This window comes from Mastomys coucha, unplaced genomic scaffold, assembly GCF_008632895.1.
Source record: "Mastomys coucha isolate ucsf_1 unplaced genomic scaffold, UCSF_Mcou_1 pScaffold16, whole genome shotgun sequence".
NCBI classification, from domain to species: Eukaryota; Metazoa; Chordata; class Mammalia; order Rodentia; family Muridae; genus Mastomys; species Mastomys coucha.
Window position 1 is genome coordinate 99,071,395 of NW_022196898.1, and position 27,167 is coordinate 99,098,561.

A 27,167-nucleotide genomic window follows, 5' to 3' on the forward strand; every position below is an offset into this window, starting at 1 on the left:
TCTGCTACCTGCAGATCAAGATGTAGAGCTCTCAGCTCCTCTCCAGCACCATGTCTACCTGTTTGCTACCATGTATCCTGCTATGATGATAATAGACTAAACATCTGAACTGTAAGGCAGCCTCAATTAAATGTTTTCCTTCATAAGAGTTGCCTTGGTCATGGTGTCTTCTCACAACAATGGAAACCCAAACTAAGACACATTTCAACATCAAAAATAGACATTACCTTAGTGTAAAAAGTTAGAAAAAGATTTTCTAAGCAAGTGGACCTAGGAAGCACACTTGTGTAGATATTCCAATATCTAACAAAATTGACTTCAAACCAAAATAGTCAAAAAAGACAGGCAAGGACCCTTTGTACTCATCAAGAAAAGATTCACCAAAATGATCTTTCAATTCTTTTTTTTTTTTTTTTTTTTGATTGACTGAGCATACACTTTAATGAGAACAGTTTCCTCAGCAAGTGCATCTGTGAGCTGAAGCTGTGTGGCGTCAGGACTTTGCTTCCTGCTGCACAGGTTTCAGATGCCACTGCACCACCAACTCCCCAGTGCTCTTGAGGCATGTGCTGGACACAGTCTCTTCTGTGGGAAGTCCCTGTGGCAGCTTCAGGGGCTGGATGCATATCAGGTGTTTAACAACTTTCAGCTTTGCATTCACCAATGGGATGTTCTTGTGAATTTGAGGGCTGTATGCCTTCTGTAGTCTGAGCATCTTGATGGTATCTTTTTCCCAGTATGGGCGCCTCTTTGTACTTCTTATTCTTGTGACAATGCACAGTTTATTAGGGTTCTGGTGTGCCACGGATTGGGTTCGTTACTGGGACCCCAATTTCCATGGGATGAGAATTCTGGTAAGGTGGGCAATAAGTCGGCGGATGACAGACAGACTCAACACAAGGGTGTGGTGAATCTGAATGTATTTGTATAAGGTGAAATTCAGGCTTAAATAGCATACAACAAGCAGGGCAGATGACAAGAGTCATGTAGGCAGGGGAGGGTTACAGCAAGACTGAGATCATGTAGGCAAGTGACCACCACATCAAGGTTAGTAGGATCAGGTAGCCAGGTGTGAAGCAGGCAGAAGAGCAGTGGAGCCCTCCCTGCTGGGGCTATTTTGGTATTCCTATGCTGATTCTCTGGGTCTGCTGGAGGCAAGGACCAGGAAGTTCTGATCTAACAGTTCCTGCTAATGCCCTTAAGTGAAGGAAAACCATCGATTACTCTCTAGTATGTAAATCAGTTCTGTGTTCTGTGGGACTGCCCTAAGAAATGTGCTTGACCTCTATTGCTAACTCTGAGGACATTCTATCTGATAAGGCAGATTCCTTGAGAAATATTCCAAGCTAAGGACAGCTTGGTATTAAATTAGGATAGGTTGGAAACGTTGTGCTGGCCAGGAAACAATGCCCAATCTTAGCCATTTACGAATCATTTCTTGGGTTACCTTTATGCATAAATATGAGGGCATGTTGACAATTGGAAAGACTAATCTGGAACACATCTGAGTTAGGAGATGCCAGCAACTGTCTGAATACCCAGGAGGTACAAGCTCCCTTTTGAGGCCATAACACCTCTTGTCCTTCATCAGGCTTTTACCCTTGATACTGCAGACATAACTAGTGTAGACAACTGGGCATGGCATCTCCCGCTTTTTTATTATTTTTTTAAAGGAAGTTCCAGAAAGTCCCTACTCATAGTGACTAGGGATCTCAGAAGAGCTCTAAAGATAAATGGAAGCACAATAATCACTATTAGAAGAATATTGCCAATAACAACAGCCAGCAAAACTACATACTGAACCCAGTCCAAGGGATTCAATGCGCTTAGATTGTTTTTTTAAATCACTGGCCAATTCATCAATGTTCCAAGTATCCAAATGACTTTTGCTAATATCTGAAATTTTTGCCTTCAATTGTTCCATATCATGAGAAATATCTATAAACTTCCACACTCCCTGCAAATGGGCCTTAGTTTTTTCCCAATCCATAGATGAGTTATAAGGTAACAGTGTGACACAAATATACTTAAATGAGGTATGACACTTAGTAGCCAGTCTAACTTACAAACAACATAGCATAGGGATGAGACACAAGAAAAATTCATATTAGCAGCAATAAGTCCAAACAAATCTGGCTGAGCAGCAGCAGCAGCGTTAGGGGTTCTCGTGGTTGCAGTCTGTGGTGGATGCAGCTTCTCCATTTCTGCTGTCAGCATCTGCTTTCTCTGTTCTTCTCCCTCCTCTTCTTGGGAACCCTTGTGTTGGAAAGACACATGGCCGGTTGGACCAGTCTTTCTGGAATCTTGATTGAGGATTCTGCATTCTTTGAAAAGAACATAAATACACCCTCTCCTCAAGGTGATTAAAACCTCTGGGCATTTTCTAGGCCCAGTGAAAAGGTTATTCCATTTTACCTAGGCATAATTATGCCTGGTTGTAGGGTGTCATGGATTTTTTCAGAGAGCTCTTTGGCATCTAAATTTCAAAATTTCCTTAAAAATAAAAAGCATGATTTAAATAATGTGCACAGGGATACACTGGGGGTCTCCACCATACCTTTCATGATCTTCAGGTCTAGGCTGAAACACTTTATCTGGAATTCTTGATTTGGTAAATTTGTAACGAATCCATTCTGTACCAATGAGAGATTCTGCACCTTTCTTCGCAGTCTGTAGTCTGCCTGGAGGCCTCTGAAATACTGAGCACAGAACCACTGCCATAGGTGTGACAATTCTTCTCTTCAGAGGTGGTGAAGGCTGTGTCTACCACAAATGTTGCCACAGCCAAAAGGATCTTTCAATTCTTAACATTTGTGTCCTTAATGCAAGGATACCCACATTTATAAAGGATTCACAAGATTAAATCACACATCAACCCTCACACATTGATAATGGGAGACTCCACTCTCATCAATCAACAGGTCATCCAGACAGAAACTAAACAGAGAAATACTGGAGCTAGCATGTTATGAACCAAATAGACCTAACAGATATGTATAACATATTTCACACAAACACAAAAGAATAAAGAATTTAAAAACAAAAAACAAAAAAAATATCAATGAAACAAAAAAATTGTTTTGTTGAGAAAATCAACAAGATAAACAAACCTTTACCTAACTAACTAAAAGACAGAAAAGAATATTCAAGTAAAAAGAAATCAGAAACAAAAAAAGGTACATAATAAAAGATACCAAGGAAATCCAGAGAATCATAAGGATATACTTTAAAAAACTACACTCCACAACTTAGGAAATAGATAATTTTCTTGACAGAGGAATACTTATCAAAGTTAAGTGAAGAGCAAATAAGCAATTTAAATAGGCCTTTAACCCCTAGTGAAATAGAAACAATCATTAAAACTGTCTCAACCAAAAAAAGCTTAAGGCCATATGGATTTAGTACAGAATTCTACCACTTCCAGAGAAGAGTTAATGCTAATTAATACTCCTCAAATTATTCCACAAAACAGAAACAGAAATAACATTGCCAAATTCATTTTATGAGGTCACAGTTACCCCGAGAGCCAAACCACATAAAGACTCATCAAAGAAAGGGAACTATGGACCAATTTCTCTAATGAACATAAATGCAAAAATACTCAACAAAATACTTGCAAAGTGAATCCAAGAACACTTCAAAAAGATCATCCACCACAATCAAGTAGGCTTCTTCCCAAAGATTTAGGGATGGTTCAGCATATGGAAATTTATCGCTATCATCCATATAAACAAACAGAAATAAAACACATGATCATCTCATTAGATGGCGAGAGGGCCTTTGACAAAATCTGCTTGCTTGGTTAAAGTTACCCCAATGTGTTTTGCAGTATTTGAGGCTGTTGTGGAAGGTGGTGTCTCCTTCACTCCCCTTTCAGCCTGTTTGCTATTTGTGTATTAGGAGGGCTACTGTTTTGTTTTGTTTTTTTTTTAGTTAATCTTGTATCCATCCATTTTGCTGAAGATATTTATCAGCTGTAGGAGTTCCCTGCTGAAATTCTTAGGGTCACTTATGTACCTTGTCCTGTCTCCTGAAAATGAAAACACTTAGACTTCTTCCTTTCCAATCTGCATCCCTTTGGCCTTTTTCAGTTGTCATATTGCTCTAGCCAAAACTTCAGATACTATATTAATTAGACATAGAGAGAGTGTACAACCTAGTCTTGTTTATGATTTTAGTGGAATTGCTTTGAGTTTTTTCCATTTAATTTATTGTTGGTTATAGGCTTGCTAATTATAATTGCATTTATTATATTTAGGTATGTTCCTTGAATCCCTGATCTCTCCAGGACTTTTATTGTGAAAGGATGCCCTGTTCAGAAAGTCATCTCCTGCACCATTGTGCTCAAGGCTATTCCCACACTTTCTCTCCTATCAGGCTCAGTGTATATGGTTTCATGTTGAGGTCTTTGATCCACTTGGACTTAAGTTTTATGCTGGGTGATAAAGATGGATCTAATTGTGTTCTTCTACATGCAGACATCCAATTAGACCAGCACCATTTGCTGAGATGCTCTGGTTTTCAGGCTTCTTTATGAAAAAAAAATCAAGTGTCCATTTGTGTATGATTTATGTCGGTGACTTCAATTCTATTCCATTAATTAATATGTCCATTTTAGGCCAATTCCATGCAGGTTACACTGTATATATCTCTGTAATACACTTATATATATAGTTATATATATATAGTTATATAGCTATATATATTGTTACATATATTGTCTTTTATGTATGTGTGTGTGTGGGTGTGTGTGGGTGTGTGGGTGGGTGGGTGTGGGTGTGTGTGGGTGTGTGGGTGTGGGTGTGGGTGTGGGTGTGTGTGGGTATGTGTGTGTGTGTGTGTGTGTGTGTGTATGTGTGTGTAATCTTGATTATTCAGGATTGTTTTAGCTATCCTAGCCCTGAATGGCATTGGTGTAGGAGATGACTTTCTAAACAGGACATCCATAACACTAAGGCACTAAGGTCAACGATTAATAAATTGGACCTCATGAAACTTAAAAGCTTCCATAAGACAAAAGACATCATCTAAATGATAAAACTGCAGCCTACAAAACAGTGGTGAGAATGTGGAGCAAGAGGAACATGCACTCCTCTGTGGCTGTGGGAGTGCAAATGAATATAGTCACTATGGAAATCAATATGTTGGTTTCTCAGAAAATTCAAAATTAGTCTACAACAACAAGCAGCTATGCTACCCAGAGGACACTCCATCCCACCACAAGGACACTTGTTCAAAAATGTTCATTGTTTCTCTATTCATAATAGCCAGAAGCTAGAAACAATGTAGATGTCCTTCAACAAGAGAATGGATAAAGAAAGTGTGTTACATTTGCACAAAGGAGTATTACTCAGCTATTAAAAACTTACTGGGAAACTGGACCCCCTCTAGGGCTCAGGATGAGGGTGGGTTGGTGAGCAGGGGGAAGGGGAAGGGACAGGTCTTTTTTTTTTTTTTTTTGAGGGGAAACCGGGAAAGGAGATTTCATTTGAAATGTAAATAAAGAAAATATCTAATAAAAATTTTTTAAAAAAGAAGATAGATATATTTACCAAGATACCTTCCCTAACATATGTATTTACAAATCATATGAACCCAATAATAAAACACAGTTTTCTTAAAATAAATTTTAATGTTAAATAAAAAAATAAATAAATACTTACATCATGAAGTTTGCAGGCAAATAGACCAAAAAAAAAAAAAAATCAACCTGAGTGAGGTAACCCAGACCCAGAAAGACAAACATGGTATGTATTCACTCATAAGTGGATATTAGCCATTAAGTAAATGATAACCAAGCTATAGAAAAGATTTTACAGGCAGACTGAGGACAGGTAGGAACAGAGGGGGATTAGGTAGAGGAAAGGTGGAGTGGTATGAGACAGTGTGGGAAAGACATCAGGAACTAGGGAACATTTGGAGTCTCAGCTGGCATCTCCCGTAACCAGGTGAGGCCTCCAGTGTCAGAACTGCCTTGCATTCAGTTGAGTTGTTAGCCTAGGGGCTCCCATGGAAATCCCTAAACAACAGCAGCTGTTGTTAAGACAAAGGGTTGTTCTCTACAAATGGACAGTTAGACCCTATTGCAGAAGACATCACCCAACAACTCAATGGACATGGAGAAATACAGCTGGTGCCTGCATGGAGCCTCACTCCTACATTAAGTCTGCTTGGTAAGAGAAGGAACTCTCCAAGTTACCAAAACAAAAACAATTGAGGTTTGACCTATACTTTGCCATGCCTACAAATTATGTTAGGGCAATGATGGCACCAAATTTGTGTAAGTAACCAACTAAAGTCTGATTTGACTTAAGGCACACTCCATGAGAAGCAGCCCATAACTTACACTGCCTGGGTAACCAAATACCAGAGACAAGATAGTTCAGAGACCTAGGGTAAAACAAGACACTACTAGTCTAAAAAATCAATCTAATTATGCCTGATGACATTCTGCTATGCTAATAGATCAATGACTTATGCAGTTATAATCAGAGAGACTTTCTTCTGCAGCATGTAGTAACAGATGCAGAGACCCGCAGCCAGGCATTATGTGGAGAGTCTTATTTGGAGGTCTCCATCAAATTCCAACCCCCAGAACTCAGGAAATCCCAAGGAAGAATCAATAGAAAGATTGTAAAAACCAGAAAGGATGGAAGACACAAAGAGAACAAGGCCCTCTGAACCAACTATCCAAGGGTCATGTGAGCTCATAGAGATTGAAGCAACAAACATAAATCCTACATGGGTGTAGTGGCTGTTCCTGGTTGTCAACTTGATTATACCTGAGGTGAACTGCAGTCCAGAATTGGAGGGCTCACCTGGCCCTAATCTGGAGGCTGAGAGATAACAGGTTTCCAACCTGAATCTTGGCATGGAGATCTTGAGGTGTGGTGGCTACGAATCTCAGAGGATTAAGGTGGGAAGATCTGTGGGTTCGGGATCATCTGGGATTAAAGGTGTGGTAACATGGTGGCTATGAATCCTAGAGGATTAAGACTGGAAGATCACGAGTTCAATCAGTGGTAGCACCTTTAACCTGGGCCACACCTTTTGCTGGAGACCTATATAAGGAAGAAGGAAAGCTCGCTCTTTTTCAATTGCTTGCCTTGTGGGACTGAGCAACGGCTGGATCCTCGGACTTCCATTCACAGCTGCTGCTCACCATTGTTGGGAGTGGATTGTTGGGAGTTGGAATACAGACTGTAAGTCTGCAATAAAATCCTTACTACATAGAGACTACCATAACTTCTGTGACTCTAAAGAACCCTGACTAATTAATACAATGGGTATATATACCAGATCCTCGGCATATACATTATAGCTATTAGCTTAACAGTTTTATGGGTTCTGACTGAGAATGATTGGGTCTTTGATTCTTGTACCTTCTCTTAGGACTCTTCTCCTCCTTTTGGGATGCCATGACCAACTTCAATATGATAGTTTTTGCTTCATCTGATTATGATTTATTTTATCATGCTTGGTTGTTATCTTTTAGAAACGTGTTCTTTTCTAAGAGACAGAAAGGGATTGGATCCAGAGAGAAGAAGTGGGAAGGAATTGAGAAGAGTGGAAGGAGTGGAAACTAATCAGGATATACTATATGAGAAAGGAATCTATTTTGAATATAAAATATTACTACACCAGGCAATTATGTGTTGAACACTTGATTCCTTGTTGCAATGGATGATTTAGTGCAGGAACCTTCACAAGTATCCCCTTTAGCCTTTAAGAGGAGAATCCACAAGAGATTTTTGTCATTATATCCAGCAAAAGTTCTCTGTCATGGATGCCATTCTGATGACCTGAATGTCCAGTTTGATTGTCCTTCCTCTATTGAATAGTGTTTTTACTCAAAAAAAAAAAAGTGAAAGAAAATTTCAATCTACTAGAATCTAGAAGTATATTATTGACATGTTTCCCCTCAAACCTAACACACACAATCAGACACACACAGGAGAGAGAGGGGGCCTAAGAAGAGGGAGAGAGAGAGGGGGCCCAAGAAGAGGGGGGGGAAGATTGATTGAATGGCTGATTGGTTGGTTGATTGAATTTTGGCTTGACTTTCAGAAAATCTAGCCATACTTTATAACCCAAGAGCTTCATAAATCTGGAATTTCTCACAGGACAACTTACCATTGACCTTGCAGAAGGATTTGTTCCAGTTTTTAATTAAGCTCCTGTTTTCTTAAAGACTTGTAATAGTTAACCCCAGCCATCAACTGGATCCCATGTAGAGTAGCTAGAACACATGTAGAGTAACATGCGCTTCTGGGCATGCTGGGAGGGATTATCTTCATTAGGTTCACTGAGATGAAAGACCTGCTCATTATGATGGTGCCATTTCCTGGGATGAGATGCTAGAGTGTGAGAGAGTGAGCTGAGCATGGTTTCTTCCTTATACACAAAAAATACAATATATGCATGGTACAACCATGTATTCTACAGTATATGCATGGTACGACTGTGTATTCATTCTGTGCTACCTGTTGGATGCCAACTATGCACTAGCTTAAATTTTTCTCTCAACAATGAGTTAAATTCAGTCACAGCATTCCTTTCCCTTTGAGCTTTTTATTTTATTTTATTTTATCTTTATGACAGAGAAGTTGATAGAACAGAATAATGAATCAACTTAATTTTGATAATGATCGAGTATAAACATTATCTTGTTAGAGCCTATTAGAGTGAAAGTATATAAGACACCTTTGAAGAAATATAGAAAATGTGTATTATTTTTCTAGTGAAAAAGTAAATTTAGTCTAAATTTTCTTTGATGTTGAAATGGAAAAGAAAGAATAAAAAAGAAAATTTGCAATCTGAAACCATACACACATACACATGCATACACACACACATGTACACACACAGGCACACATGTACAACCTAGCATATTGCCAGTATGTTCACACATGAACATGTGAGTATAATAGATATATAAATTAACTATTGATAACACTATTTTTCCACATCCTATACTCACATACGTCATAACCTCATTTAGAATGGATTGAATTCATTAGACTCTCGGGCTTCCCCGCGTGACTTGTGTTTGTCTATAGCACATCAGTAGAAATGGTCTTTTGTGACTTGTGTTTGTCTATAGCAGGTCAGTAGAAATGGTCTTTTGTTTGTGGCATGCCTAGGATATTAGGGACCTTAACTATTTCACTGTAGCTTTTTGTAATTCTTCAAGAAAAGAATTTCTTAGGAGCTTACTGTCTCTTCATCTTTTGCCTCAGAATGCACATCTGCTGAGTGGCAGTCACTGCAGACGCGTCTAGAATGAGTGTCAATGAATGGGAGCCAACGAATGGGAATGGGAGCACCTGTACTGAGCCTGTATTAGGTTAACAAACCTACAGCCAACCTCAAACTTAGGTAATAATGTCTGACTTGAGCTACTAAATTTTGGAGTGGTTTCTTAGCAATACTTAACAAAATTCGGTATACTCGTATATCAAGTGTCTTTTATTTATTTGTTTACCTCTCACACAATACATTTTAAGAACAGTTTCCCCTCTCTCTGCTCCTCTCAGGGTTCCCCCTTTCTCCCTCCTAGATACCCTCCTATTCCATGTCCCCTCAAAAAAAAAGAGAATTCCTCCCAGGGATAGCAACTGAACACAGCAGAGCAAGATGCAATAAGACCAGCCACATACCCTCAAATCAGGACTGAATGATGCAAACCAGTAGGAGGAAAATATCCCTCAGTGTAGGCAAAATAATCTGACATGCCCCGCTCCCACTGTTAGAGGAGTCCCACAAAAATACCAAGCTGACAATCATGACATATATGCAAAGGACCTTATACAGACCCATGCAGGCTCCAGGACTGCCACTTCAGTCTCTGTGAGCCTTGATGAGTCCAGCTTAATTAATTCTGTGGACCCTGTGTTCCCAATCCCTCTAACTTCTACAACTCATTTTCCTCCAGTTCTGTAGGCTTCCTGAGGCTCCAAGGGGAGGGACCCAATGGAGATCTCCAGTTTCAACTCTATCTAATGTTTGGCTGCTGGTCTCTGCATCACTCCTATGAGCTGCTGAAGGAAACCTCTCTGTTGGCTATTGGGCTAGGTACTGATCTATGACTATATCAGGATATAATTGGGAATCATTTTATTGGTTTTTTTTCCTATCCTAGGTCTCTAACATAGTCATCTTCTTATCTGTGTTGTCCAAGTTGAGTTTTGTCACTTGTAACCACAATGTAGAACTTGAAAATGAATGACACTTTAGTTAGAACTGGGGTCTTAAACAATTAACTATTTTATTTTTCATAGATACAGAATATAAATCAAACAGAATTGTGATTGGTTTTGTTATAGCTGATTACATTTTTCTTTATCTTTTATCAAGAGTACTGTAATCTTGTTCATGTGCTTTTCCCTGGCACAGTTACAATGCACTCCAGTCTCTCTGTGCCTTTTGATTTCCATGTTTTCTCACTACTCTCTTGATGAGTTCATTATTAACATATGATAAAGTCTCTCCTTTTTCTTTTCTTTTCTTTCTTTTTTGCAACATTGTAACATTTTTCTTCTGATATCTAAGAAAAGAGAAACAAAATGTTCTTAGTGGATTTTTAATGGGAAGCAAGCAGAACTAAGCTCATCCTGGCTAGAACCCTGAACACCATAAGAAAGAGAACTAGCAAAGGTCAGGACACAGAGTCAGACTGCCAGCTGGCAGGATGAGACTCTCCCAGTCCTTTCAGAATTAGCAGCAAATGAACATAGTGCTCTAATGGGATGGAGTAAGATTTGAATAAAGTCAATCAGAATATTTAATCTCTGATGGTAGCAGTGCAGCATATGCACAGTGTGATAATAGAGCATGCTTAAAGACAAAATGAGTCTATAATCAGAAATGATAAATATTTACCTAGGAGGAACCACACTAAATGAAGCAGAAATAAATGAGGTCGGGGGTGAGGGGAGACAAAAAGTGAAGCTAAAAATATCACAAAATACATTCACACACTCACGCGCGCGCGCGCGCGCACACACACACACACACACACATATGTGTGTGTATATATATATCACTATTTACAATATGGATGGACGCTAACTAGGTATGCAATGATGGAGAATGAATCCAGAAAATGCACTGTCTACACATGTCGGAACTTCTTTCAGCTACAAAGTAAAAAGTTAGGTTTTTCCCAAGTAAGTGTATGAAAATAATCTATTAAGCAAGTTAGGCCGATCTCAAAAGACAATATTTTTCCTCAAAAGACAATATTTTTCCTCATTTTTGGTTCCTAGATATTTAGATAATCATATAAATATATACAAATGAATTTGTACTGTATGTTATATGCATAATATATTATATACATCATATATGTTAGATATGTGTGTATGTATGTATATACGTATGTATATATATATGTATGCATGTATGTATGTATGACATCAGATGTATTTGGTCCTAAGGAAGGGATGGATCCTATAAGATCATTTCTAATGAGAGTGTTGATCTAATCCATCCAAAGCATCCCAGTTTAAAAGAAGACAGAGGATATAGATCATTTCATAATTTTCTTTCTTAAAACAAGAGTGAATTTACACAGATCTTGCAAGACAGATTTGAGGAAGATGTCAGGAAGGAAATATGCAGAGGAAAATACATTCAACCAGTGGGTTAAAGGTCACAGCTACTCACATGCCGAAAGCCTAAAGAAACAGACCTAGCAGGCAATCAACAGACCCAGACAAGAATTGACAAAGTTGATGGTACCTTCCAGCTCCAAGATCATCAGTCTTTATTTGTTCAAAGGCAGATCCTCTAAGAATTCATTTGCAGTATACAGGATCTCTTTCAGTGCTGAGAGGATCAGCATATCCTTCACTGGGTCCAGCTGCCACTCTGAGACATAATTACTCACCACCAAGATGTCAGATAAGGCAAAACCAAAGAGTCTATGGAATGCTTCCAGCTGAAATAAAAAATTGGAAAGCCAGAGCAGTGTAAAACTGAGGACCAGAGTTTGATCCATGACAACACATGTTGATAAATATTAGTGTTAAGGAAGAGACAGAAGGGCCCAGGGGCTTACTGACCTACCATTCCATCCAGGTAAGCATGTTCCAAGTTCAGTGAGAATCTTTATCTCAAAAAGTGAGGTAGAGATCAATTGAAAAGACACCTAACATTGATTTAGGGCTTCCACACACATATGCAATTATACACACATGAGCATGAACACACATGCACCCCAACATAGACATGTACACACAACCACTCAGGTGTCTCAACATAGTGAAAAACTCTAATGTTAATATAAAATATAAGAGAAGTAATAAAAACTAAGAGCTTGGCGATCATCTTTCTATAGTTTTAAAAATCAAAGATCAGATCCTCTGCAGTAGTTTCTTGAAGAATTTTATATCAAGTTCCAATATTATTGATACCTTATTTAAAATGCATTAGTATATTCAACATTAATTACAAACAAATGACATGCTTTGATTGATACTGTGAAAATGGCTATCACACCAAAACCAAACTACAAATTCAATCCCCAGCAAAATTTCAACATAATTGTTCAGAGAAATTGGAAAGCCTATCTGACTTCATATGGAAGTACACATACCAAAACAACAACAACAACAAAAAGAAAAGCAAAATAAGATCACAAAAACAATCCTGAAAAATAAGAGATGGGCATAATACCACCATCCCAGATCTGAAGTTGTATTACTGGGCTACAATAATAAAATCAGCATGGAATTGGCATAAAAACAGACACACTGATCAATGGGATTGCACTGAAGACCTAGACATACATCGACACACCTATAGACTGTTGATAAGACTTAATTGTTGATAAAAAAAAAAAGTCCGAAATGACAGAACATCAAAAAAATAAAAATAAAAAAGAAGAAGTCTGAAATGCACACTGGAAAAAAGACAGCATCTTCAACAAGTGGGACTGGTCAAACTAGGTGGCTTCATGTAGACGCACAACATAGATCTATACTTCCCGCTGTGTAGAAACAACTCCAAATTGAGTTTTGTTCATCAGTCTAATACCAGATACACTAAATCTGATAGAAGAGGAGGTGGGGCCTGGCCATGGCACAGGAAAAGACTTTATGAGAAGAATACATTGGCACAGACTCAAGACCAAAGACTATTAAATGGGTCCTTGTGAAATTAAAAAGCTTTTTTATGACAAAGGACACTATCATTTGGGCAAACTAACAGCCTGCAAAATAGGAAAAAAATCTTTTACAATTATACATCTGATCGAGGATTGGTATCTAAAATATATATTTAAAAAAACTGAAAAACAGAAACAAAAATATCTGGTCATCAAAAAAAATAATTAAAAATGGGGTGCAGAGCTAGACAAAAGGTTCTCAATAGATGAAACACAGTGACTCGGAAGAGCCTCAAGAAATGTTCAGCCAGACAGTGGTGGCGCATGCCTTTAATCCCAGCAATTAGGAGGCAGAGGCAGGCTAATTTCTGAGTTCGAGGCTGTCCTGGTCTACAAAGTGAGTTCCAGGATAGCCAGAGCTATACAGAAAAACCCTGTCTCAAAAAACCAAAAAAAGAAAAAGAAAAAAAAAAAGAAAGAAAGAAAGAAAAGAAAAGAGAAAAAAAGAAAAGGTGCATAAGTATGGCCTGTCTTGACACACTCACAACTCGTTTCCCAACCTCTGCAAAGTTTTGCCTCCAGTCTATTCTACAGAATTTACAGAAGTCTTAAGGTTGAGTATTATGGCAAGTTTCTAATGTCTACGGTTACTTCCAGCCTCTGCCTTTCTGTGTACTTCAAATATCTAGCAGTGCACTACACTGAGGACCCCATGCGTCTCACACATGCTACCTTTTCACCCTTTAATGTGTTCATTTATGCTTCACTTGCCTGAATCGCTTTCGCCTTCTGTCTTTTCTCTTACTAAAATGCTTAGACACTATTACAAGTGTCACTTTGCCATGAAAATTATCCCCTGTGCCTTTTTTTATTTCTTCAAACCATCAGGATACTTATCTTTACCATTTCTTACATGTCTATAAAATTATAAGATTTTTAGTACAATAATTGTATTCATTATCTGTATATCAGATTAGAGGCTATAATATTGGTTTAATCATAGATAAATCAGTGAAAATTTGTTGAATTAAATTAAGTTGCAGCAAATATAATTAAACATTAAGTTCAATACAAAGATAAGTTTATGGTTATTTAATATTTTAAACCTGGGAAGTGTGTCCTAACTATCCTAACAATTATTTTAATTTTCTCCACTTTAGTTTATTTATTGTTCTTTATATGAGGTTGAATATTATGTATATTGACATTCATCAGAGGACTGTTTATGTATTACCTCGGACTTCACAGGACTATGGTTGTATATGTCTACCAGGTCTCCTTTTGTAATCTGATCCAGGCTATCGACTTGTGTAAGCAAAGCCAAATGGGGAATGCCTGTGTTGAAGAGATATATAGGATTTTATCCTTACAGACATCAACAACATTTTTAAGTTAGTAAGTTATCAGTTTTGCTGCCAGCAGGTAATGGCCAACTTTAGATTTAGGTAGTTTTCTACCTCCGTGCCCCCTCCACCTCACACATACACATGTACTGGAGTTTCTTTTGCATGCAATGTACCCTTCATTCTAAGCTAAGAAATGAAACTTCACTAGAGACCACATTTTGGAAAAAAAAATTTACCCCATATTATTGCCAATTGCTATTCAATCCTGTGTTGTCTTAATAGGGGCTGGAAAAACACCTACAGAATATGGGACTCCTCCAAAAGATAGAGAAACCATCATTCTCATGAATAAGCTACTCCTATTTCATGGTGTTGACAAAAAGTCCTTGTCCAAGTTTTTAAACCTTTTAATTTCAGTGAGCAGGTAAGTCAAACATTCCTTGCTTCTTAGTCATTTGTGGTGAACTCTGATGCATAAAACCAAGAGAAGCCAGATTGGCACCAGAACGGCCAGCTTTGTTCTCTTCTGCCCTCCTGATGCATTTCTCTACTAGATATCTTATATGCTGGCCTAAACTATCGCTATCTATATTCTAATCCTTTAAGATCCAAAAGAAAAGATATAACACCTAGCCAAAAACTACATGACAAAATATGAGGCAGTGTGTGAACGTGAACAGGGGTGGCTATTCTTATTAAAAATTGTATAATATTTACAGTCAAAATATTCAGAGGGAGGTCCTATCCTTACATCATTTTAAGGTGTTGAGGGAAACTGAGTTTAAGTCATAGCTGTTGAGAGCTCACCTGGATGTAATCATGGTGATGAGCCAAAAAGACTTCCACTTGCAAGCACTGTATTCACCTTACTCCCCAAAATTTTGCTGTAAAGTCCAGTCAGTTACTTTCAGTAGAAAAACGAAATAACACTCACCATGCTTTATCAAGTCTCTTCGAATTTGCTTGATCTTTTCCACTAGCTCACAAGAGAGCAGTCCAAAGGAATTGATATCAAACACAAACACCACACAGTGAATTCTGTCCTTCAGCAGTGGGTCACGGATATAGTTTGGATGGCTTGATATGATTGGTTTCATGGAATTGAACTGTAAAATATATAAGAAGATGGAAGTTACAGTGTGTTTGTTTATAAATCATACTCCTGTCTCTGCATTTGAAAATGCACAGATCCCTAATCCTAAGAGACTAACCATAAGATTGAGAAGAAAGTAATTGCACAAGTGAATAGTGGTTCTTTTACAGAGCCAGATAGAGCATCTCTGATCAAGGGATATATGATGTAGGGGCTATAATGCTATAAAGTTCTCAAGAAAGTGAATAAGACTATGGCAGGATGTACTGTAAATAAAAGAAACCATGTGTATGAAAACAAGTCAGAGCATTCAGAAGGGAAGTTGGAGTCATCACACAGTGCATTAAGAGGAAGAATGTTTCATGATGCAAAAGTGCCGTGAATCTTGAGCTAACAATTGTTCTGCTTGGGTGTGTCCCACAGAGAGGATGGCATAAAGACAGCACCGTACTCATACAGCATCTTGACCGTGGGCCTATTCACATGGGAAAAGCACAGTCTGTCAGTAAGCTGTAGTACACTACCATTTTCCTAAATCAGAAGGAAATACAATGATGTATGTATTTTCTTTGATGCTGCAAAAGAGAAGAAAGTCATAAATTTGTTATGATTTCTTAACTGAAAAACAAAAGAATATGTCTGGAAACAGAAAGAAGGTCAATTCATTAACTGATAAATCCATAAATCAAATTAAATATGGTATTTATATGGAATAAGTACAAAATTAAATTGGTTCTGGCTGACTGCAAAATACAGTGTAATTAGTATACATGCCCCATCCTTATATGATGTATGCCCAACACAGTATTAAAGTCTTCTAGAATTTTACATTATATCCAGATTTGATTTTTTCTTTATTAAGTAATATTAAACATGATTATATTAAAATTAGGTGGCTTACACTAATAATGGAGTCTGTTCTGAGGGTACTGTGTAAGATGAAGAAATTAGTTGATACAATATTTTATCAACTCTATTGTTTGAGAATAAGAATTCTCAAATTAGAAGGCAGTAAAATATAATTAGAAAAAAATTAAATTAAGATTCTCAAGTCTAGATTTTTCTCTCCCATGACTTTCTAAGATGAGACCGGTGGGGAGGCTCAGGCTGCAGAAGGGGCAGGGTAGCTGGGACAGGATACCTTCTACCTCAGTCTACAACTAGGAGGGACAGCGCATTCACAACCCTCTGCACACCTTTTCCACAAGCTTCTCTCCAAGGAGTGCTCTGACCACAGGTCTCAGGCAAGATCTCCCCATTTTCTCTCTGGTGACTTTCTAAGGTGGGATCAACTGAGAGGAACAGACCACAGAAGCTGCAGCCTTCATTCATCCATCTGCACCCAGGAGGGACGGCTGATCCACAGCCCTCTGCACATGGGTCTTACCAGGGGAGAGCTGATCTCCCAGAAGTGCTGACACAGGCTTACAGACCCACAGGAGGAACAAGCTCCAGACAGAGACAGCAAGAACATCTAACACCAGAGATTAACAGATGGCTAAAGGCAAATTCAGGAATCTTACCAACAGATACTAAGACTACTTGGCATCAACAAAAACTAGTACTCCCACCACAAGTCCTGGATACCCCAGCACACTGGAAAAGCAAGATTTGGATCTAAAATCATATTTCATGATGGTGATAGAGGAATTTAAGACGGACATAAATAACTCCCTTAAAGAAATACAGGAAAACACAGGTAAACAGGTTCAAGCCCTTAAAGAGGAAACACAAAAATCCCTTAAAGAATTCCAGGAGAACACAAGTAAACAAGTAGGAGCCCTTAAAGAGGGCTTTAAGACTCCCTTAAAGAATTACAGTAAAACACAAAAAAACAGGTGAAGGAATTGAACAAAACCATCCAGGTCCTACAAATGGAAAAAGAAACAATTAAGAAATCACAGAGAGAGACAATTCTGAAGATAGAAAACCTTGGAAAGAAGTCAGGAGCCATAGATGCAAGCATCACTAACAGAATACAAAAAATAGAAGAGAAAATCTCAGGGACAGAAGATACCATAGAAAACATTGACACAACAGTCAAAGAAAATGCAAAAAGCAAAAGGCTCCTAACCCAAAACATCCAGGAAACCCAGGACACAATGAGAAGACCAAACCTAAGGATAATAGGTATAGAAGAGAGTGAAGACTTCCGACTTAAAGGGCCAGTAAATATCTTCAACAAAATTATAGAAGAAAATTTCCAAACCTAAAGAAAGAGATGTCCATGAACATAGAAGAAGCCTACAGAATTCCAAATAGTTCAGACCAGAAAAGAAATTCCTCCCACCATATAATAGTCAAAACACCAAATGCACAAAACAAATAATATTAAAAGCAGTGAGGGAAAAAGGTCAACATATAAAGGCAGGCCTATCAGAATTACACCAGACTTCTCAACAGAGACTATGAAAGCCAGAAGATCCTGGGCTGATGTCATAGAGACCATAAGAGAACACAAATGCTAGCCCAGGTTATGATACCCAGCAAAACTCTCAATTACCATGGATGGAGAAACCAAAGTATTCTATGACAAAACCAAATTTACACAGTATCTTTCCACAAATCCAGCCCTTCACAGGATAATAAATAGAAAACTGCAACAGAAGGCGGGAAACTACAACCTAGAAGAAGCAAGAAAGTAACCTTCCAACAAAACTAAAAGAAAATAGCCACATGAGCAGAATTCCAACTTTAACAACAAAAATAACAGGAAGCAACAATTACTTTTCCTTAATATCAATGGACTCAATTCGCAAATAAAAAACATAGGCTATCAGACTGGGTATGTAAATAGGACCCAACATTTTGTTGCATTCAGGAAACCCACCTCAATGACAAAGACAGACACTACCTCAGAATGAAAGGCTGGAAAACAATTTTCCAAGCCAAGGGTCAAATAAAATCGACTTTCAACCTAAAGTGATCAAAAAAGATAAGGAGGGACACTTCATACTCATCAAAGGTTAGATCTACCAAAATGAACTCTTAATTCTGAACCTCTACGCTCCAAATGCAAGGTCATCTACATTCATAAAAGAAACGTTACTAAAGCTCAAAGCACACATTACACCACACACAATAGGAGATTTCAACACCCCACTCTCTGCAATGGAGAGATCATGGAAACAGAAACTAAACAAAGACAGGGTGAGACTAACAGAAGTTATGAAATGGATGGATTTAACAGCTATCTATAGAACTTTTTATCCTGAAACAAAAGGATATACCTTCTTCTCAGCACGTCATGGTACCTTCTCCAAAACTGACCATATAATCAATCGGTCACAAATCAGTCCTCAACAGATACAAGAAGATTGAAATAATTCCTTGCATCCTATCAGATCACCATGGACTAAGGCTGCTCCTCAATAACAACATAAACAATAGAAAGCCCAGGCCGGGCAGTGGTGGTGCACGCCTTTAATCCCAGCACTTGGGAGGCAGAGGCAGGCGGATTTCTGAGTTCGAGGCCAGCCTGGTCTACAAAGTGAGTCCAGGACAGCCAGGGCTACACAGAGAAACCCTGTCTCGGAAAAACCAAAAAAAAAAAAAACCAGCAATAGAAAGCCCACATACACATGGAAGCTCAACAACACTCTACAAATGATAACCTGGTCAAGGAAGAAATAAAGAAATTAAAGGTGTTCTAGAGTTTAATGAAAATGAAGCCACAACATACCCAAACTTATGGGACATAATGAAAGCAGTCCTAAGAGGAAAACTCATAACTCTAAGTGCCTCCAAAAAGAAACTGGAGAGAGCATACACCAGCTATTTGACAGCACATCTGAAAGCTCTAGAACAAAAAGAAGAAAATTCACCCAAGAGGAGTCACAGCAGGAAATAATCACACTCAGAGCTGAAATCAACCAAATGTAAACAAAAAGAACTATACAAAGAATCAACCAAACCTGGAGCTGGTTCTTTGACAAAAATCAATAAAATAGATAAACCCTTAGCCAAACTAACAAGAGGGCACAGAGATAGTATCCTAATTAACAAGATTAGAATTCTAAAATTCAAAATTAGGAAATCCACAAAATCATGAGATCCTACTACAAATGTCTATACTCAACAAAACTGGAAAATCTCGATGAAATGGACAATTTTCTAGACAGATACCAGGTACCAAAGTTAAATCAAGACCAGATAAATGATCTAAACAGTACCATATCCGCTAATGAAACAGAAATCGTTATTAATAGTCTCCCAACAAAAAAAAGCCTGGGACCAGATGGGTTTAGTGCAGTTTTATCAGACCTTCAAAGAAGACCTAATACCAATACTTCTCAAACTATTCCACAAAATAGAAACAGAAGGTATTCTACTCAATTCATTCTATGAAGCTACAATTACTCTGATACCTAAACCACACAAAGACCTAATAAAGAAAGAAAACTTCAGACCAATTTTCCTTATGAATATTGATGCAAAAATACTCAATAAAATTCTTGCAAATGGAATCCAAGAACACATAAAAGCAATCATCCATCATGATCAAGTAGGTTTCATCCCAGTAATGCAGGGATGGTTCAATATACAGAAATCCATCAATGTAATCCACTACATAAACAAACTCAAAGAAGAAGGTCATATGATCAGTTACTGGATGCTGAGAAAGCATTTGACAAAATTCAACACCCCTTCATTATAAAAGTCTTGGAAAAATCAGGAATTCAAGGCCCATACCTAAATATATTAAAAGCAATATATAGCAAACCAGTAGTCAACATCAAACTAAATGGAGAGAAATCCCACTTGAAGCAATCCCACTAAAATCAGGGACTAGACAAGGCTGCCCACTCTCTCCCTACCTATTCAATATTGCACTTGAAGTCCTAGCCAGAGGAATTAGACAACAAAAGGAGATCAAAGGGATACAAATTGCAAAGGAAGAAGTCAAATTATCACTATTTGCTGACGATATGATAGCATATTTAAGTGACCCCAAAAATTCCACCAGAGAACTTCTAAACCTGATAAGCAACTTCAGCAAAGTAGCTAGATGTAAAATTAACTCAAGCAAATCGGTAGCCTTACTCTACACAAAGGATAAACAGACTGAGAAAGAAATTAGGGAAATCACACCCTTCACAATAGTCACAAATAATATAAAATACCTTGGTGTAACTCTAACTAAGCAAGTAAAAGATCTGTATGACAAGAACTTCAAGTCTCTGAAGACGGAATTCAAAGAATATCTCAGAAGATGGAAAGATCTCCCATGCTTATGGATTGGCAGGATTAATATAGTAAAATGGCCATCTTGCCTAAAGCAATCTACAGATTCAATGCAATCCCCATCAAAATTCCAACTCAATTCTTCACAGACTTGGAAAGAGCAATTTGCAGATTCATCTAGAATAACAAAAAACCTAGGATAGTGAAAGTTCTTCTCAACAATAAAAGAACCTCTGGTGGAATCACCATCCCTGACCTTAAGCTATATTACAGAGCAATTGTGATAAAAACTGCACAGTATTGGTACAGTGACAGGCAGGTGGATCAATGGAATAGAATTGAAGACCCAAAAATGAACCCACACACTTGATCTTTGACAAAGGAGCTAAAACCATCCAGTGGAAAAAAGACAGCATTTTCAACAAATAGTGCTAACTCAACTGACAGTTAGCATGTAGAAGAATGCAAATTGATTCTTTCCTTTTTCCTTGTACAAAGCTCAAGTCCAAGTGGATCAAGGACCTTCACATAAAACCAGATACACTGAAACTATTAGAAAAGAAAGTGGGGAAGAGCCTCAAACACATGGGCACAGGGGAAAACTTCCTGAAGAGAACACCAACAGCTTATGCTCTAAGATCAAGAATTGACAAATGGGACCTCATAAAGTTGCAAAGCTTCTGTAAGGCAAAAGACACTGTCAATAGGACAAAATGGCAACCAACAAATTGGGAAAAGATCTTTACCAATCCTATATCTGATAGAGAGCTAATACCCAATATATACAAAGAACTCAAGAAGTTAAACTACAGAGAATCAAATAACCTATTTTAAAATGGGGTACAGAGCTAAACAAAGAACTCTCAACTGACGAATACCGAGTGGCTGAGGAGCACCTAAAGAAATGTTCAACATCCTTAGTCATCAGGAAAATGCAAATCAAAACAACCCTGAGATTCCACCTCACACCAGTCAGAATGGCTAAGATAAAAACTCAGGTGACAGCAGATGCTGGCAAGGTTGTGGAAAAAGAGGAACATTCCTTCGTTGCTGGTGGGATTGCAAGCTGGTACAACCACTCTGGAAATCAGTTTGGCGGCTCCTCTGGAAACTGGACATAGTAATACTATAGGACCCAGCTATTACCACTCCTGGGCATATATCCAGAAGATGCTCCAACATGTAATAAGGACACTGTGGAGAGCCGCAGCTGCTACCCTATATATATATTGAACACCTGGTCTCCGGCCAGAGCAGAGAGCATTGAGATAAACAAGCCTTAGTTGGAAAAGCTGTGTGCCTCTAGTTTATGATGCAAGCTGGCATGATATCTTGTAGCCTATAATGCTTTGCCACGTAGCTGATGCTGATTGGGACCAGGGAAAGTATTTAACCCACAAGGGCTGGGGGCTGGAGGGAGAAGAGTAAGTATGTAGTATAGTAAGTAAGATGTAGGAATTAGGAGTAAGTATATAGAGTATTGAGTAAATATGTAGAGATAGTAAGTATGTAGAATTAGGGATGGTGATGGGTTAGGAGAGAATTAGGAGTAAGTATGTATAGATAGTAAGTAAGAAAGAGAATATAAGAAGTAGTGAGTAAGTATGTAGAATTAGGGCTGGTGATGGGTTATGTAAGATTTAGGAGTAAGTATTTAAAATTGGGGCTGGTAATGGGATAGAAGAGAAGATGTATGTAAGAGATGTATGTAAGAATAGAAGTAAGATGTAAGGATAGATGTAAGATATAGAATTAGGAATAAGTATGTAACTAATAAGATGTAAGTAGTAATAAGTAAGATGTAAGAAGAAGATATAGAAGAATATAAAAGAAGCTAGCTAGTAAGAAGAAGTAAATATGAAGGTTCCTGAATAAAACCTGCATGGAGAAGGGCTTGGTGTTTGCTTCCTTACTTCTAACTGGACTGGTAAGGCGGCCGACAGGACACATGCTCCACCATGTTCATAGCAGCCTTATTTATAATAGCCAGAAACTGGAAACAACCCAAATGTCCCTCAAGTGAGGAATGGATACAGAAATTGTGGTACATCTACACAATGGAGTGCTACTCAGCTATTAAAAACAATGAATTTATGAAATTCTTAGGGTAATGGATGGATCTGGAGAATATCATGCTGGTGAGGTAACCCAATCACAAAAGAACACACGTGGCATGCATTCTCTGATAAGTGGATATTAGCCAGAAGCTCAGAGTACCCAAAATAAAATCCACAAACCACAAGAAACTCAAGAATACATAAGACCAAAGTGTGGATGCTTCCTTCCTTCTTAGAAGGGGGAACAAAATACCCATCTAAGGAGTTGTAGAGACAAAATATGGAGCAGAGATTGAAAGAAGGACAATCCAGAGACTGCTCCACTAGGGAATCCTTCCCATATTCAATCATCAAATCCAGACACTACTGTGGATGTCAACAAGTGCTGGCTGACAGGAGCCTGATATAGGTGTCTCCTGAGAGGTTCTGACAACGCCTGATTAATACAAAAGTAGAGACTCAACAACCATCCATTGAACTGAGCACAGGATCCCCAATGAAGGAGCTAGAGAAAAGACCCAAGGAACTGAAGGGTTTGCAGCACCTTAGGACGAACAACAATATGAACTAACTAGTACCCTCAGAGCTCCCAGGGACTCAACCATCAACCAAAGAGTACACATGGTGGGACTAATGGCTCCAGCAGCATATGTAGCAGAGGATGGCCTAGTCGGTCATCAATGGGAGGAGAGGACCTTGGCCCTGTGAAGGTTCTATGCCCCAGTGTAGGGGAATGCCAGGGCCAGAAAGTGGGAGAGGGTGGGTTGGTGAGCAGGGGGAAGGGAGATGGAACAGAGTTTGTTTTTTGTTTTGTTTTGTTTTGTTTTCGTAGGGGTAACCAGGAGAGGAGATATCATTTGAAATGTAAATAAAGAAAATATCTAATAAACACACACACAGAGACACATAGACACACAGACACACAGACACACACACAGCCCACTAATTTGTAATTCCAAGATCAAGATATAGCACTGTAATTATAGATGCATATTTGAACATATTTCTCATGCATGAGCACTCACTTTCTCTGGGATTTGACAACTGTAAAAAAAAAACCACAACTTTAATGGAAATATGACAACTTTAAAAATAATAGAATATGACCAAAAAAAAAGATTCTCAAGTCTTTTAATTTTAATACAGATTTAGGAATTTATAAGATATCTTATCAGAAAAAAATTATGTTTCCTAGAAAAGTGCAAGAAAAAATAGTGCTATTTTGACCAAAAAAATAGTAACAACATTTCTAATGCTACAAGCCAAGGCTTTGTGAAGAAATAACTGATTCACCATGCAGGACAGGAAAGATACAAGATGTGGTTGGGGTGCCCAGTACACCACAGAGCAAGAAACACAGAAAGACTTGTGTCTCTGTCAAAGGACCTGGGATTTAACTTGTAAACTCCCTATTGGTCCCAGCATTGGTAAATGGAAAAACTACAATGTATCAAAATATATCAAATATAGTCAATTTAAGTTGAATTCACAGTGATAATAAATTAACAATGTAATTGATGACAAATATTTAGAAGACAACTTATTATTTTCAAAAGTTCATAAAGCAGAAAAAATCAAGCTTCTTTGTATATCCTGCTTTTCCTTTGTATTTGTGTGTACTACTATAAAATCAGATAGTGGGCATGGGAAAATTTCTCTCCATAAGGACATGATGAAGAATGGTGGAAAGAGAATACCACTACATTCACTCTAATAAATAAATGATTATCACACCGAACACTAATGAAATCAAGAAAACCGGACATTATGCACCTGCAGAGGGTATACCACCTATGAAGTAGAATCCACTTTGCAATATTTCTCTGAACTCAAGTAACTATTTTTTGTGCTGTGAAAAGTGGAGAGTCACATAAAATAAGGATGCAAACAGAGTCTGAGTTATTAAATGGTCTAGAAAACAAACACGCCAATTTCTTAAAAAGACAAGTTGCAGTGCCAGTGAGATGGCTCAGCAGGTGGAAGCATTTGCCAACAAGCCTGATGACCTGAGTTCAACCCCAGAAGCAACATGGCGGAGGGAACCATCCCTCCCCAACATGTCCTCTGATCATTTACACATGAGGGCACAGAGAGAGAGAGAGAGAGAGAGAGAGAGAGAGAGAGAGGAGAGAGAGAGAGACAGAAAGGGAGGGAGGGAGGGAGAGAGGGAGGGGGGAGATTTATCTTTTATATAGTTAAATTGCAAGGAAAAGCAGAGTATAATAATATTTAATAAGACAAAAGTAACCATGCTATGGTTATTATAGCAATGTTCAAATAATTCTTTGTATTATAAAAATGATACCCCACTATCATACCCAACTATACCCAAACTGTTATGTGTAGGGAAAACTTGCTAAGTAAGGTCACAGCCTACCATTACTAGATAGCTCCTCTGAGCTCAGTAAAAAAAATTGAGGACTCCCTTTTCTGACCTTGACTGGGGATCCTGACTCCCCACACCCTCTATCTCAGGAAGGCCAATTAGTCCTTGGCAAAACTTGAAGGTTCAACTTTTCCCAACCCCCTTAGTAAGAACCCGCAGAGCAAGGACCTAGGAGTCCTCGAATGCCTCTCCATACAGATGAAGGACCTAGGAGTCCTGGAATGCCTCTCCATACAGATGAAAGACCTAGGAGTCCTGGAATGCCTCTCCATACAGATGAAGGACCTAGGAGTCCTGGAATGCCTCTCCATACAGATGAAGGACCTAGGAGTCCTGGAATGCCTCTCCATACAGATGAAGGACCTAGGAGTCCTGGAATGCCTCTCCATACAGATGAAGGACCTAGGAGTCCTGGAAAGCCTCTCCATACAGGTGAAGCATCTGCAGTACTTTAAACTCAAGCCAATGATTTTCATCTACCCTGAAAACTACTTCCCACTCTCCCAAGTTTGTATATAACCCTTTTCCATGCCAAGTAAAGTGTGTGCATACAGCCCACCCCAGTGAAGGTAAGCGCCCAGGCTGTTTCTTTGAAGACCATCAGAGTAGGCCTTTGTCTAAAAGGGCAGTCCCAGCCTGCCGAGCAGCAGCAGCATCTGGATGCCTGAGAGAGAGGAACCACAGCCAGTCCCCAAAACTCAGACCACAGCTGGCATTCAACATGGGGTAAGGCCAGGTGACACATACCACAGCTATGGTTTCTCTGATTGGCTTCAAAATGATACAGGAGAAGAGAAGATTTGAAATATGGATTAAATAAGATTATGCATGATTCACAAATTCTGAAAGCTCTTTCTAAAGCTGAGTACATAGGAATTCATTAATCTATTTTGTCTACTTTTATGTAAATTTTAAGTGTTCTATAATAAAAAGTCCTTAAACATCCATGTCTACTACATGCCATCTCTATATTAAGAAATTAAAGAAACTTCCAAGATCAGAAAGTTAAAACAGTTTCTGAATAAAGCACGGGGTATGTGAACATACAAATTAAATTAAGCCATAAAGTATTATTTCTCCAAAAACAACAATAAATCAATCACAAGAAAGCTTGCTTTCAAAAGTATGTATAAAAACTGTCGCCTGGCAATGGTGGCTCACACCTTTAATCCCAGCACTTTCGAGACAGAGGCAGGTGGATTTCTGAGCTCAAGGCCAACCTGGTCTACAGAGTGAGTTCCAGGACAGCCAGGACTATACAGAGAAACCTTGTCTCTGAAAAAAAGAAAAGAAAAGACTGTCAAGAGGGGGCTGGAGAGATGGCTCAGCAGTTAAGAACACTGACTTCGCTTCAGGAGATCCTGAGTTCAATCCCAGAAACCACATGATGGCTCTCAACCATCTGTAATGAGATTTGATGCCCTCTTCTGATGTGTCTGAAGACAGCGACAGTGTACTCACATGCATAAAATAAATTTAAAAAAAATTTTAAAAACTATCAAGAAAAGGAAGAGAGTTGGATATTACAAAGTATATCAAGAAATAACTTATTTCTGTGTAATAAAAATGACTAAACAATATGTAATTAAGGTGATACCACAAAGAAATAAGTAAACATATCAATAGAAAAAACTTACAGAATGCAAAATGTGACTCCCCTACATTTTATTTATCCTGCACAGAGGATTACAAAGACATCAGTGAAAGATGTAGCCACAGTGGCTACTCACTTGGTTCAAGATTAAGGATCACTTAAACAAGCTAGAGACTAAAGCAACTCTGGCTTTCCCTACACCTTCCCCGCCTGGGGTCTGCATAGGCTGAGAAGTATAGAGATGGAGGACACACACCTACTTAGGTGAGGTTGCTAGAAATTTGCTAACCTTTTGGGTGACATAAAAACAAAACTCAATTTCTCATATAGATTCTAAAGTCAAGTTGCCAAAAAAGTTTGTCTACTGATGGTTGTTCAAAGGTTGTTCAAAGGTTTATC

At 38.4% G+C, this 27,167-nt stretch overlaps 2 protein-coding genes across 4 annotated transcripts in view; both read right to left on the reverse strand.

The window, feature by feature from the left end:
* Positions 1 to 493: 493 nt before the first annotated feature.
* LOC116094401 (39S ribosomal protein L30, mitochondrial-like) lies at positions 494 to 2,721 on the reverse strand. Its single transcript, XM_031376192.1, has 2 exons — positions 2,530 to 2,721; positions 494 to 793 (listed from the first exon to the last, which is right to left on the reverse strand). Exons 1-2 carry the CDS (start codon positions 2,719 to 2,721, stop codon positions 494 to 496), a joined length of 492 nt encoding a protein of 163 aa, XP_031232052.1.
* A 7,522-nt stretch (positions 2,722 to 10,243) lies between these two features.
* LOC116093939 (interferon-induced protein 44-like) overlaps positions 10,244 to 27,167 on the reverse strand; it is a 22,018-nt gene continuing 5,094 nt past the window's right edge. For all 3 annotated transcript variants that reach the window (XM_031375844.1, XM_031375842.1, XM_031375843.1), the window contains exons 6-9: positions 15,389 to 15,560; positions 14,343 to 14,443; positions 11,743 to 11,941; positions 10,244 to 10,546 (exon numbers count right to left, since the gene is read on the reverse strand). In XM_031375844.1, coding sequence (XP_031231704.1) covers positions 11,768 to 11,941; positions 14,343 to 14,443; positions 15,389 to 15,560 — 447 coding nt within the window. In that variant the 3' untranslated portion in view covers positions 10,244 to 10,546; positions 11,743 to 11,767. The remainder of the gene's footprint in view (positions 10,547 to 11,742; positions 11,942 to 14,342; positions 14,444 to 15,388; positions 15,561 to 27,167) is intronic.

What these genes read in the sequence shown, in the direction of transcription:
- LOC116094401 (XM_031376192.1), bottom strand. Translation starts at nt 2,721, where the DNA reads ATGGCAGTGGTTCTGTGCTCAGTATTTCAGAGGCCTCCAGGCAGACTA. An exon ending in GAGACCCCCAGTGTATCCCT is followed by an intron (nt 794 to 2,529) that starts GTGCACATTATT and finishes GTGGCACACCAG; the next exon opens with AACCCTAATAAACTGTGCAT.